This window comes from Enhydra lutris, unplaced genomic scaffold (genome assembly GCF_002288905.1).
Source record: "Enhydra lutris kenyoni isolate GAN:26980312 unplaced genomic scaffold, ASM228890v2 scaffoldscaffold12, whole genome shotgun sequence".
Classification (NCBI taxonomy): Eukaryota; Metazoa; Chordata; class Mammalia; order Carnivora; family Mustelidae; genus Enhydra; species Enhydra lutris.
In genome coordinates this window covers 9,774,275-9,789,207 of record NW_019154096.1, presented here as the reverse complement: position 1 = coordinate 9,789,207, position 14,933 = coordinate 9,774,275, and the positions used below count along the sequence as shown (strand labels likewise).

General features: G+C 37.2%; 1 protein-coding gene across 4 annotated transcripts in view; it reads left to right on the top strand.

The window, feature by feature from the left end:
• LOC111144760 (protocadherin related 15) overlaps positions 1-14,933 on the top strand; it is an 817,855-nt gene that overhangs the window by 464,578 nt on the left and 338,344 nt on the right. For all 4 annotated transcript variants that reach the window (XM_022499204.1, XM_022499203.1, XM_022499205.1 and 1 more), the window contains exon 13: positions 5,891-6,084. In XM_022499204.1, the coding sequence (XP_022354912.1) occupies positions 5,891-6,084 (194 nt within the window). The remainder of the gene's footprint in view (positions 1-5,890; positions 6,085-14,933) is intronic.

Sequence of the window (14,933 nt, the reverse complement as noted above, 5' to 3'; positions counted from 1 at the left end):
CACTACTCTTGAAAAGTTCTGGAAAGTGCAGAGTGTCTTCTCAGTGATCCTTCCTGAGGAATCATAAACACAGCATGTTGTTCACCCTTTCTACCCTCTAGGTGAACTTAGAATACAAAGAAACGCCTGTAAATAGATGATCTCCTTCATAATAGAAAACGGATTGAAACAAATATTCAGATGCTGAGGTTTCTAGAACAAAACACTTTGTATCATGATGTAGTGAAAGGCTGTGGTCTAGCTGGTCACCTGTGTGTGGCATGGGAAGCCGTGAGGCTCATTCTCCATTATTTGATTGAGGTTTATGCTGTGGACCAAAACTTCCCTTTCTTCAAATGTATTTTGCTATCTAAGTCAGGTGTGAAATGTTTCAATCCATTTTTTGGAGACAAGCACAGTTCTATTGTAATTTTATTATAAATAAGTACCATTAAATGAATTCACTGCTATTTTCTGAAACCTTCTTAGTTAAAATTATGGCACTTTCTCTAGCATTTCCTGCTCAAAAACAAAGGGAGAAGAAAAGAGTGCAGAGACTACTAACCATAAAAATACCAAATACCAATAAATTCAGCATTCAGTTCTTGCATGCTGAACCTCAAAGGCATTGTCATAGCCCTGGAAGCCCTTCATGATGTCTCTGCTTGTCGCTCAACTTCCCGCACTACTTTCTCCAGACTGTCACATTCTGCATCCCCAAGAGCCTTTTCCATTCCCCTGTCCTCAGGGTCCTCACACATGCCCTTCCCTTCTCCATTAACTGTGTGTAATCCATTGTCTTCGATCTGCCACATATCTTTCACTCCCAGTGTGTGTGACCTAGACCAGAGGACTTTTTCTTTTTTTTTTTTTTAAGATTTTATTTGACAGAGAAAAAGAAAGCACAAGCAGGGGAGCAGCAGAGGGAGAGGGAGAAGCAGGCTCCCTCTAAACAAGGAGCCTGATGTAAGATTCGATCCCAGGACCCTGGGATCATGACCAGAACTGAAGACCGATTCTTAACCATAAAAGAACCACCCAGACGCCCCGACCAGAGGTCTCTCATTGTTGCTTATGTTCATTTTCAGTAGTGCCTGCCACATCATGTCAGTATAGATTTCCTTGTTATTAATAATATTCCTCTTCCAATGGCACATTCAAAAAAAAAAGAAGAAGAAGAAGAGGAAGAAGAACATGGACAAGAAAGAAGAAGAAGAGAGGAGAAGAAAGGGAGCCCACTTTTTATTTACCAACTTGAACTTAACCCCCAGGTCCTAGGACCATCCCAGGGACCACGGTAGGCTTTCACTAATTATTTAGAAATGAATGTTTTTCTCCAGATTATTATTTTCCCTACCAAGTTTAGAAATTAATTCTATTATTATGATTATCAGCAAGTGGTCTTAGTTGGCTCACTTGTGTAACTTGTGGAAAGGATACTGAATTTTCCAGATTTTTCTAAACTCAGATTTACATATATTCACATGTCATCAATCCAGAGCTCAGTTTGCAAATTGAACTTCATTTTAAAAAGACCTAAACATGAGTATTCATGACATTACTTTGTACTAAATATCACTAAACTTATACATGTGGCTCTATTTTTTTGTCTGCCTGGTTTGAATAGTTAACATGAATAATAAAGAGATTGAGAAAGATAGTCTAAGAAATATATATATATTTTAAACTTAATTTATTAATTTAGAAAATTGCTTTGTTTAAACAAGAACTACTTTATTACAGGGAAATATATATACTTGTTATTTATCTGTGTATATATTTTTTATTACTTGTTAAGCAGCTAATCATGATTTCTAAACAAGGGTATCTTTACCGCTTCCATAGCATGATCTTTGGCCATTGTAATGAAAAACCATACACTGAATCAAGGATGAGTTCATGTATTAATGACCATGTGGTACCACATACCAAAGCCTCAAAGTACAGGACCCCTAGAAAAATAAATAGTCATAAAGCAAGACAAGGAGATTCATTAATTATAACTCTTTCCCTGTGATATTTGGGATTCTAATATTAAAGAGACATAATTTCAAATTAAACTAGCTTTAAAAAAAACAGCTTATTTTTGGTTCATATATCAGAAAATGTTGGTGATGAATTTGTCTCCAGCATACATGGAAACAGTATCATCAATGATACTCTCCCCATTTCCTGGCACTGTCTTCTTCTCATGGTCCCCAGTCCTGGAAAGACCCAATGCAGGCATAAGATGAGCAAATGTCAGATAGAAATAGACTTGTCTAGCCCTCAGGTAATTAAGAGTCACTCTTTCCCATGCTCATAGGAGTCACCCTGACTATACCAACTTGGATAACTTGCCAGTTCTTAAACCAAAGAGTCCAGACCTGAATCTCACTCCCATTGCTGGAGCTAAGACCAGTTGTGAAGGGGATAAGCATCTCTCTGAGGAAAACAAGAGGCTCTTACTAGAAGCCAAGCCCAGGATACCTGTGGGTTGACATGCTTAGTCAAGGTCAACTTAGCGGTCATTCATATAAAAATACCACGTGAACAGTTGATTATACTTTGAGTATGATGAGTCTTTCTGTATGAACTATGCCTTTTATTGAATCCTTGCTTCATTTGTGAGACTCCAATCTAGGTGTTTTGTTTCATTTGTTTGTTTATTTTTCCATTTATGATCGAACCTTCTTTACATTTGTCCTTTTACGGAAAGTCATTGTTTTTCAATTTCTCAGGCACAGGAAAGAGATGGAGGAGAGAAATAAACCATAGCCAGATCTAGATGTGTATATTTATTTATTTATTTATTTTTATTTTTATTTATTGTGGGAGCAAGGGGTTGCTGAGGATGTCTGGAACATGTGCATATGGAAATGGCGAGAGGAAGGAATTGTGGGAGGGTGAGATTAAATTCCGTGAAGAGGGCTGTGGTACACAGCAGAAAATATATACAGATGCATGGCTTAGAGTGTCTTACCATTTATGTATCATAACACTTCAGGAAAATGATTACAAATTGTAGGTTTTATTCTACTGTCTAGTAAATTATAGGCAACACACTGGCCTTTCCATGAATACCAAGTACTCCTCTGTCCTCCTTGATTCAGGAGGCGGACATTCCTTGTGCTTTGGGAACAATTTCATGAGCCTCCATCTCAGACACCATTGGTCACAGTCATTGGTCCTAACTGAATGAAATCCCTACCAGAGTTTACTTTCCAAGTCTCTCACAAGGGACATTACCATTTTTTCTGGATATCCAGCCGATGTCTCTGTTCCCTTTTCGAATCTTGGACCACCAATAATTTCTTCACCATAGTTTTGTTTGTACGTGTAGGGACTCAGTTATGTAGATTTTCTGCCCACCGTGTCCCGATTTAGTACTAAAACTGCAAAATAATGCAAAGCTATTTAAAATCACATAAGCAAGAAACTGATTTTTGGCTTATTTGTTAAACTCTCTACCTGCTGTTGGTTTCTGTGGAGCTAGTGGTGTTCCCGAGTATATTAGCTCATCTGAAGTTGGCTGCCTGTGCAGACCAGGGACTGTTTTTCTCACCTGTGCTTTGCAGTGCTCTATGGTATTTATAGCACATCCCAGATGGGTGCCTTCCTCAATTTAATTACTATCCGGCTTATCCTCCCTTCCAATATCATTCATGAAAATGTTAAATAAGGCCAGCCATAATACCTACATCCCCAAAGCATGTTCCCCAACAGTTCTCAACTTGATGCATTGCCATTTATCATTAAATTCCTTTAGCCAATTTAAGTCCCAGGAAGAATGTTAATATTGAATCCAATTTGAGCTAAATTTTAATTAAGATTTCCTGAGACATTATGTTAAGTGATTTACTATAATCAAAATTGATATCTCCTCTGCTACCCCCGCTCCCAATTTTCTAATTTTACCCACATGCAAAAGAGAATTGGGTTGCTCTGTCTTGACTCATTCTCCATAAATAGACATCATTCATCAGTTCTGTTTCTGCAAATAGTTTCCTTCTCCTTTACCTTTAGGACCATTCTGTCATCCTCCTATAAGTCCCAAAATCATTTTATGAAATGCATTTCCTTCTGGCAACCACATCTGTCGACCCGCAAATACCTAATCTCAGCTAACTGAATGCCAATCTCTCAAATTTCCTTCTTTCCTCTCAATTATTTTTGTAGCTACTATTTCTCTGCACATTATTATTCTGAATGCAATTGATGCTAAACATAGAAACAGTGTGCACAGTATATCCCCTTAAGGGTGATGGTGTGTGTAAGGCACTTTGTTTACATTTTCTTAGGATGGTGAGCATGAGCATCTGAATGGGCCATTAATTAACATGGCGCTCTTGAAATTGAATTCAAGTTTCAAGGTAAATGTGCATACTTGCATTTGATCTAAGAAGGTGTGTCAGGAGTATCCAGGGGCCACCCAAAGGCATTTGTGAATGATAAAGAACGGTTACTTTATAGAAGTGAAATTTAGGGGTTAGAAATACATATGAAAATGTTAGTAAATAAGAAAACTTTTTTTCTGTAGGTTTACTTATTAAATTTATATATTTTAGTTATTCAACAGGAAACTTTTAATTGTTTTCCCCTTATGTGTAAACTTAAATGAGGCCACCTTTCTTATCTGCATCTATCACTTTTGGAATGAGGAAAATAGAAAGTTCTGTGACTGTATAGGGGCATGTGGGTGGCTCAGTAGATTGTGTCTGCCTTTGGCTCAGGTCATGATCCCAGGGTCCTGGGTTTGAGTCCCGCATCAGGTTCCCTGCTCAGCAGGGAGTCGCTTGTCCCCCTCCCTCTTCCCTGCCCCCTGCTTATGTGTTCCCACTTTCCCTCTCTCTCTCTCTGTCAATCTCTTTCAAATAAATAAATAAATAAATAAAATCCTTAAAAAAAAGAAAGAAAATTCTGTGAATGTCTGCAAAATGCATATTATAAGATTTCCCACTAGTATCTACTTTCCCCAGGGATAAATTTATATTCATCAGCCAGTTAAAGAACTTTATTTAACTCATTAAATCATTCTTACCTTAATTTTGCTTTATTGAATTAATAATGGTCATTCTGTTTTCACATATAAATGACCCAAATATAGTTTTAGCTATTGGATACAAGTTGCTTTGAAGGACTATAAAGACCTGCAAATTAGCCTCAAGAATGTTCATGTGGTATTATCAAGGGCCTCTGAGTTCATTCCCTTTTCTCAAAAAAAAAAAAAAAAAATATATATATATATATATATATGTATGTATGTATATATGTATGCATGTATATGTATTTCTTATGCTTCACAGTCTAATTTTTTAGTAAGGTATCCTACAACTGGAGATGCATTTGTTTGATTTTGGAAAGGCAAAACCCTAGGCCCTTTCCATCTTTTATAAGTCAGTGTGAACAAGATCATAAAGATATTTTTTCCTAAAGCTAAGCAGTAATTAAAAGGATACAAGGATGAGAGACTCTCTGAGAGACCAAAGGAAAACATTATGGATGTAAAAGACAAGAGCAGAAAGAAGGATGACAGTAATAAAGACAGACTTCACCCACTAAATTTTCTCCAGTCTCGGTAGGCAGTAATAAGTGTTTATGTGTCCAGAACAGAAGGGTAAGGTAGAGGGGAAAAATTAACTTTCCCATAGTGATATTCAATTTGCTGTTAGAGCTTTCCTCTTCTTTCCTTTAGTAAATTAAAATAAAGACAGTCTTCAAGATACAAAATTTTATCACTTTCATAAGAAAAAGAAAAAAAAAAATCCTTCCTGATGGGATTTCTTCTGAATCAGAGCACCTGTAGCCATGTTTCAAGAGAAGAGCGAATGTGCAGAGATCTTTCTTCACCTCTATTTTGTCTTTGGAAGCAGGGACACTGGGGTAGAAAGCTGAGCCCCAGGAGGACCGACGATGTGGTTTTCTGTTCCAGCTCACAGCCGTGGATGCAGACGAAGGGTCCAACGGGGAGATCACGTACGAAATCCTGGTGGGCGCTCAGGGAGACTTCGTCATCAACCACACCACAGGGCTCATCACCATCGCCCCGGGGGTGGCGCTGACCGTGGGGCGCACCTATGCCCTCACGGTCCAGGCCGCGGATAATGCACCTCCTGCGGAAAGAAGGTAAGGCAGCATGCAGTCACTGCGGCTTCTCCGCGCTCCCAGTTAACCTTGCCCTGTACACTGAGGAAGTGCAGCAAATGTTCTTTTATTCTATACATGTCTAAATTAGACCAGAAAATTCTAGGGGCCAGATTCTAAGGAACTGTACGTTCTTTCTTGGTTTAAGTTATAGGGAAAGGACAACAAAGATTAAACCACAAAATAAGCAACTCTGATTTCACAGATGTGAGGGATACAGATCTCAGTACTTAGGGGGAACTGGGAGATAGCAGAAGCAGGTAGCCAACTGATTGGTGAAAAGCAAGGTTGTTGACAGTGAGAGGTCACAGACATAGCAGCGATCTGAAATGTCTTGTGTTTGAAGCCACCTCCCAATGTCCAGGTAATTCAAATGTATACATAAATACATGTATATATCCTCTCTTTGTATATAAAAAGTATATATGCATAACCACATATATACAAATATATACATTCTCTTATCTATTCTATCCATAAGATTTATTATAGAATTGATAATTTACCTGTAAAATATATCTATAGGTATCCCATGTGTACACATTCAAATATATAGCTACATGGAGGGTGTGGGATAGTAGAAAACAAAAGACTTCTAGCTATTACAACTGTATTTACTTAGTGTCCCACCAGAGCTACCTTTTTTTATTAATTTCCTGCTTGTTTCCTGATTTTCAGTATGCATTTAAAGAAAATACGAATGAATTCCTGCACCGGTTGGGTTTGTCCCCTTACAACACACCCTGGGGTTCTTCCAACATGAATACTGAATTATTTCTTCAAAACTCTTTTCCCAGCTACATAATATTCTTTCATACGTGTGTTATACTGTGTAAGAAACCCACTGTCGATGGACTTTCACATTCCTGTCGCTCTTTTACTGACAATGAAAGAATAAATAAAACTGAACAAGCATCCTTTTGGATATGTGCAAATATGTCAATACAGTAAATTCTCATTTACCAAAGGGCATATGCAATTGTAAGTTTCAGCGATAACTGCCAAATTGTATTCTGCAGGGCTCATAAAAATTTACAGTTCCAACTGTCAAGTCGGAGAGTGTGTAATTCTAGTCTCCCCAGCTGTGTGTCATATCAAACGTGGATTTTTACCAGTCTTATAGGTTAAAAAAAAAAGCATCTATTTTTTTTATTCATTTGCTTATGGGTAAGTTTGTTTCCTATGCTCTTGAGCCAATTCTGTTACTTTTCCTGTAAAGTCTGTGTTCATAGTCTTTACCCATCTTTTGACAGATATGTCAAGCCCAGGATATAATTATCTTATATTTAGTCTTAATGATTTTATAGGTTCACGTTGTGTGTTTAAATCTTTGTTGAATTTGGGATTTATCCTAGGATGCAGGAGGAGGTATCAATCAGCAGTAATTTTTTTTTATGCTACTCTGTAATTTTTCCCACATAATATGCTTGATAGTCCATCTTTATCTCACTGATTTGAGACCTTACATTAATTATAATCATATATTTTCTCATTTATTTGAGTTTGATTAGAAACTCTCTCTTCTATCCCATTAGTTCACCCCACTTTTCATGAACTATTGTCACAATTTTAATTTTTAATGTTTTAAATGGTGCTTCATAACATGGTGGTGCTAACTTACATCAATGATGCTTTTCTCTAAAAGTGTCTTGGTTGCTCTTTATATTAATTTTGCCCATACTTTCTTGTGTGTCCTATAGGAATTTTTATTTTTTTAATATTTTCTTTATAAGAGTCTTGTGCATTTCTTTGTTGGTCCATTTCTGTATCTTTTGCTATTATTGTACGTAGACTCTTTTCTCTTTATTCATCTCTCTGGTTAATATTTATATATGTGAAAGCTATTAATCTCTTTTTATTAATTTTAATCCTCTTTCTTATTTCTTTTATATTTTTGTAAAAGTTTTCCTATCAGTTCTTCAGTGTCATCCAGGAATGTATTTTATAAATAGTGAAAATTTTATATCCTTTCTCCATTTTCTTTCCTTTAAGTTCATTGGCTAATTGTTTCAATAAAAGTACTTATCTTTTTTTTTCTTTTAAGATTTTATTTATTTATTTATTTGAATGAGAAAGAGCAGTAGGTTAGGGTAGAGATGGAGGGAGAAGGAGAATCTCAAGCAGATTCCCTGCTGAGTATGGAGCCTGATATGGAGCTAGATCCCATAACCCTGAGATCACAGCCTAAGTCAAAACCAAGAGTTGACCTCTTATCTGACTGAACAACCCAAGCATGCCTGCTTGACTTGTTTTTAACTCAAGTAAGAATGTCTCCCAGATTTTCCCATTATACTGGTTTATGGTTTTAATTTTTTAAAATTCTGTTGAGAAAGTGTTTATTTCCATTTTATTGGCTTTCTAAAATAAAAAAATATATACCCATCATCTATGAAGACAGTAATGACTTTCGTTCTTGAGCTAATCATACAATGATTGATCTTGATACAATTCCTAAATTAATCTATTTTGCATTCTTACTATGAATCCCACTAGGCTGTGATGTTTTATTCTTGAATTAAAATGCTAGATTATGTTTGTTCCTATTTAGTGAAATTAGTCTATTCTTCTCTTTTTGAGAAATTCTTATGAAGATGCCATGAAGCTGTTCTGATACCTCATAAAAGAAAGAAAAACCACAAAAAAGGCAAGAAAGAATTAGCCATTTTAATAGCAAGTGTGAATCTGGGGTAAACATCTCTAAAACCAGTGAATAAATCAAAATTTTGTTCTCTGAAAAGGAAGATTAAAAAAATAAAAATATAATCAAATGGATAAACTACTACTTTATTTAATTAAAAAAGGGAGAGGGGCATCTGGGTGGTATAGTCGATTAAGTCTCTGACTCTTGGTTTCAATTCAGGTCATGATCTCAGGGTCCTGAGATCAAGTCCCATTTTGGGCTCTGTGCTCAGCAGGGTATCTGCTTGAGACTCTCTCTCTCCCTCTCCCTTTGCTCCTCTCCACCCAGGCTCTCTCTCTCTCTCTCTAAGATAAATAAATAAATCTGTTTTTAAAAAGGGAGAAAGCAAAATAATAAATTCTAAGAAGGAAATGCTACAGAAACAGAGGAAAGAGAAAGAATCCTAAGAGACACCTTTGCTTTTAATATATGTAAAATTTGAGAACATGAGTGAAATGGATAATTTTTCCAGAAGATACAGTTTATCAAAACTGATTCCAAAAAGTAAGAAATTTTAAAGCGATGAACCTTATGGAGTAATAGAGAAAGTTTCAGAGAGCCACTACCCAAAGCTATATGAGGGCCAAGCAACTGATAAGGAGGACTGGAACACAGCCAGTGAGAGGGGTCATTTCCAGTTGAGCCACCCTCCAGAGCACACTCCACACCCCCAAGCCACACTTGGCATCTCTCTTATCTTCTATCATGGACCAGTCGTAGGATGACTTCTTGCTCCTCTCGGATATTGGTGGACTGTCTCTCCTTTTCCTTTCCTGTTCTCCTTTTGCATCTCATCCTGTCTGTCCCTCCATCTACAGATGGTGGTCCCTTCCCCAACCTCTAACTTCATCTCCCACTGTCACTGCCCACTTCCGCAGGTCCCTCCAGGGGGAGCTAGTTCCCAGTAGTCCAGCATTCCTTCAGCAGCACCTGTCACTTGGTGTCTTCTGGCTGGTCTTGCAGCTGCTTTGGCTAAATATCCCTGGATCCATCCTTAGTGTGTTCCTTTCTCTCAAACTCAAATGCAACCTTGAGCAGCACCTCTAAGCTCTACCCTAAGAACACATAGAAATGGACAATCCCCTGCTCTTGTTACTGACATCCCAGTCTGCATCAAGCTTCTCTCTGGTCCCATCTGTTGAAACGTCTTCTGAAACTTCTGCCATTGCCCCTTCCATCCCTTCTCTGTTCAGGGACCTGAGAGATTCTAGTAACACAGGAAACACTTTCTTTTTACTCAAACTCTTCTTGGGGTCTCACATCTGACCCAAAGTAAAAGACAAAATCAGTAAAAAGGCCAGGGACCCCAGCACACATTGCCAGCGGCCACCAACCAGAGGACACTCCCTAGTGTCACCTCCTTTGTAGAACATCACCTCCTGCTCCACCTTGCTTCTCCACTCCAGCCCTCACACCACCCCTACTCATCCCTGAGGCTGGCAGCTTCCTTCGGCCCTTCGAACATGACCATCCCCCCTCAGCCTGGATGGCTCCTCTTTCTATTTGTCCGTGGACTCCAGTCCTTCTGGCCCCTACCCAACCATCACTTTCTTTGCCAAGTCTTTTCAGACAAAGTATTTACAGCTGCAACAACCTTTCCATACTTAATGGCCTTTTTAATCCCCTGCACTTACCGTTCTGGGACAGGTTATTATGTACCTTCAGTTAGGGTATGAAGTTGATGGTCAGCCTCACCTCCTCCCCACTGGAATTTGAGTTCACAAGGGCAAGAATTACTGTGCTTTCATTGTCTCTTGTGTCTACAGAATCCCAAACAACTCCTGGAATGCTCTAGATGCTTAAAAAGTCATCTATTTTTATTGTTTTCCTAAGTTCTTAACAAACATTTTTTTTTCTGTTTCTTAAACAGATGAATTAGAAAACGAAACAGTATAATACAAAACTCAAATAACTTTAAAGAGCCCCCGAAATGAAAAGGCACACTGGAAATTGTTCTATCTTCTTTCATAAGTATACACCGATTCTAATTTTGTCACTAATAAATCAGGGGGAAAAAAAGGTGTCTGTGATAGTAAGATTTTCTATTCTGCCCAACCAACCATCTATTATACAATCACCACTTATTGTGTCACGGAAATACAAAGATAAACAGAGTGCCATCATGTGCAGACCAAAAAAATTTTAGTAAAGAGTGGAAAGTAGGACTTTATAAATAATTAAATTCAGTTCAGCATGGTAAGTGTGTGATTGAGCTAATTTCTCCGCTCTCTGGGGCATCAAAGAGGGCACTTGTTATAATGAGGGAGTACTTAGAAGGCCTCCCAAACAGATGAGTTTGGAGAATGGGTCAAGTTTGACCAGGTGAGAAAAGTAAGTCAGATTACTTAAACAGCCTGAGAGCTCTGAAAGAGCTTGGTCATTATGGGTAGTTACCAGTCTAGTCAGTGTTACCAATACATAAACCGATTTGAGAAGGGGCAGGAGAGTTAAAGGTTATTTCATGGAAAATTTAATTTGTTTTTTTAAGAAGTTTGGACTTATTATCCAGTGTGTAAAGGGTATTCATGAAGGACATTAAATTAGAAGTTGAGTGAGAGTTTCTGAGTTTAGTTTCTGGAAAATCCTTCTGGCACCCTTGTGGGAAATGAATTTGAGGGGGATGCCTCTGGAGGCAAGGAGATCACATAGGACTCCACCACCAGAAAAATCCAGGGCTTGAACTAGGCATGCTGGCAAAGTGGAGAGATGGAATGGTCAGAAAAACTATCTCCCACTTTTTTGTCTAAGGTGACAGGGTGGTGATGTCAACTTGGTGTGCATGGTTTAGATGAAGGAGATGAGCTGAATTTTGGGCACATTCAGTTGGATTTGGCCACTGTTCATATACCCAAAAGGCAAATAGATGTGTATGTCTGAATGTGAGAAAATAGTTAAGGGCTGTTCCTTGAGAAGAAATGTGGAGGGGCACCTGGGTGGCTCAGTGGGTTAAAGCCTCTGCTTTCGGCTCGGGTCATGATCCCAGAGTCCTGAGATTGAGCCCCGCATCGGGCTCTCTGCTCAGCAGGGAGCCTGCTTCCCCCTCTCTCTCTGCCTACTTGTGATCTCTCTCTGTCAAATAAATAAATAAAATCTTAAAAAAAAAAGAAATGTGGAATACTTTTATATTTTTATATTTTAATTATATATATATTTTTTATATTTTATATAATATATATATTTTTATATTTTATATTTTTATATATCTGACCTAAAGTAAGAGCGAAAGTTTGAATGAATTTAAAGAATACCTTATTCATACTGGGTTTTTCTGAAGAGGAATTAAAGACAATTGATGCTCTTTAATTAGCATGCAGTAGACATCATGCAAGCTACTCTCTATCCATACTTTCTAATCTGAACAACCTGTGGCTTTTGCATTACTCTATTTTTGCAGACCAGAAATCTGAGGCTGAAAGATGATAATTGACTTGGCTAAATGCCCCCTTGCCAACACTCCCACCCACCTCATAAACAAGTTTCAGAACCTTCACCTGAACTAGGACTACAGGATTCTAGACTTTATCTTCCACTCTGTGCCATAGCCATGATCCTTTGTCATGATTATTCAGAAGAAAAAAAAAAAATAAAGCAATTGCATACTATCAGTACTAATAATGTTAATTTTAAGAATTAAGGCACCTTTTGTTTTTACTATTTAAACTTATATAAGGGTCCCTTAATAGTCATCAATTTATTTCATGACTTTTTATTTTCCTTGAGGATAGCCCTATAGATCCAATAAAATCTATATATACTTGCATATTATGACTGATGACTTAAATATTTTATAATTTAATGAGTGATATTTTATAATCCACTTCTCATTCAGTTCCTATTTGCAAGTCGTATCACTGATTTTCTCAATAACATGTTGCCTACAGGGGCGCCTGGGTGGCTCAGTGGGTTAAGCCTCTGCCTTTGGCTCAGGTCATGATCTCAGGGTCCTGGGATCAAGCCCCACATTGAGCTCTCTGCTCAGCAGGAAGCCTGATTCCCCCTCTCTCCCTGCCTACTGCTCTGCCTACTTGTGATTTCTCTCTATGTCAAATAAACAAATAAAATCTTAAAAAAAAAAAAAAAGATGTTGCCTACAATAATCAGTGCAATAAGAGGATTTCACTGGAGTAAAATCGTACTCAACTCCAGGAAACAAAATGCTATCTTCAGATTCAGAATATACTATCTTCAGATTGTGAACACAGATCTTTTTAGTGACACTAAGCATGTAGTTGACCTGGCCTCATTGTGTTCCTTATAGACAGTGGTTTGGACACTAAAAGATCACCTTATAATGTTCAGTCAGATATCAAGTAGGACCTACAGAGAATAAAATCTGGATACACCCTTTCTCCCTGCAGGGATAATGTCATGTTCCCTATAGGATAATGACATTTACTGTTTTCTGAAAGAAAATTAAGCCTTCATATTGACTTGATGAATGAACTGAAGAGTTGTTTTGCTTTCAGTATTTCCTTTGAAAGGAATAGGCTATTTGAAAATTATCAGCATGGAAGTACAGACCTTGATATATTTTACAAAATGACTGGGCCATCAACAGTGATATGTAAACCTACTTATATTGTAACATAAAAAAAAAAAGGCTATTTTCCATTTTATTCTTTTTTCAGATTGGAAATCTTAATTCATAAATTTAAATAACAAAATAAGGCATATGTGAATTAACTTTAATGTATTTGTTATCCTAATTAAATGAACTTGGTAAAGATTCAGAGAGTAAGAGGAGCAATAGTCTATAATCTTTTTTCTGTTTTGTTGAATTTCTCTTAAGTACAAGAGGATGGATAAAAACCAAAAGATTTAAAAAATAATTGCACTCAGACATAGTATTTAGTCTACTGGTGTATGTAGGTCTTCTTATACTTATTGAACTGAATTAAATTAAATTAAGTTAATATTTATTGAATTTTAATATGAATAATGTACTGCTATTAGGTATTTGTAAAGACAGAGAATGACAGTCAGTCCTGTCCCCAGATATATTATAATATAATTACAATAAAATGTTTGGTGCATGGCACAGCATATATTTTGATTCCCAATTTTTTTTTCATGGACTCCAATGTTCTGTCTAATTAAAACGAGTTTAAATAGTCCATTCTCAAATAAAATCATTTTTATCCTAATTTTATTATTTTAAATGGCAACATTATATATTTAACATTAATAATAGAAAACGGGAGTACTCTCATTTTCGCAAAAATTTTACTGAGTTCTCGCAATTTTTACCCTCTTGGGGAAGCCCTGGAAATATAAGACAAGTAGGATGAGATCTCCGGCCTCAGAGTATTCATATGGAGGAGAAGCACCAGTATGACTAGACGCATAATCGCAGGTAACTACAAGTACAGGTTAACTTCAACAGGAATGATAATGGGATATCCAAATAGAGGACCAATAAAAACAAAGACCCAGAGACTTGATGAAGAATGGTGTGTTATGAGAACATGCGTTACTTGGCACATTTGAGCATATCACTAACCTGTTTGAAGTCTATCAGCCAGTCCCTAATGGTCAAGATGAAACTTAAATCAATAACTATATAATGCATGAGTCCTTCCATGATCTCTCAGATCCTACTTTTACCATTTTCCTATTTATACCCTTCTCTGTAGTGCTACAAAACTTACACTTTTTTTAATTTATTGCCCTGTGAATTTGCAGATGTGTTTTCCCCCCTGTGGAACGTCCTGTCGTTAAATCTAAATCCATCTTATGTCTTAAAACTCTGTCCCTGCAACGTCCCCTGAGAGGTTTCTCTGATATCCTACATTGGTCTTAAATCTGAAACCTTTGCTCCTATAGATTTCCTATATGTACTTCCAAAATAGTAAAATAGAACTCAGGAAGGGTGACCTGTAAATAGAGCTTTTCTCGCACAGCGTTGGTGGGAGATAAAGGAAAAGAAAGGCAATTTCTGTTTTAAGTCTACTAGGGAAAACAATATACACACTTCCACCTCAGAAGCAAGGTAAAGAAGTAGATTACAAATAAATACCCATAGCATAGGTTGACCCATCCATAGTATATTACAATATACATTGTACAGCCCACAATTGAGCAACATTATCTCGTTGCAACTGAGTACTACTGTCATATCGAAACAAAAGGACTTTTTATCTTTTGAAATATT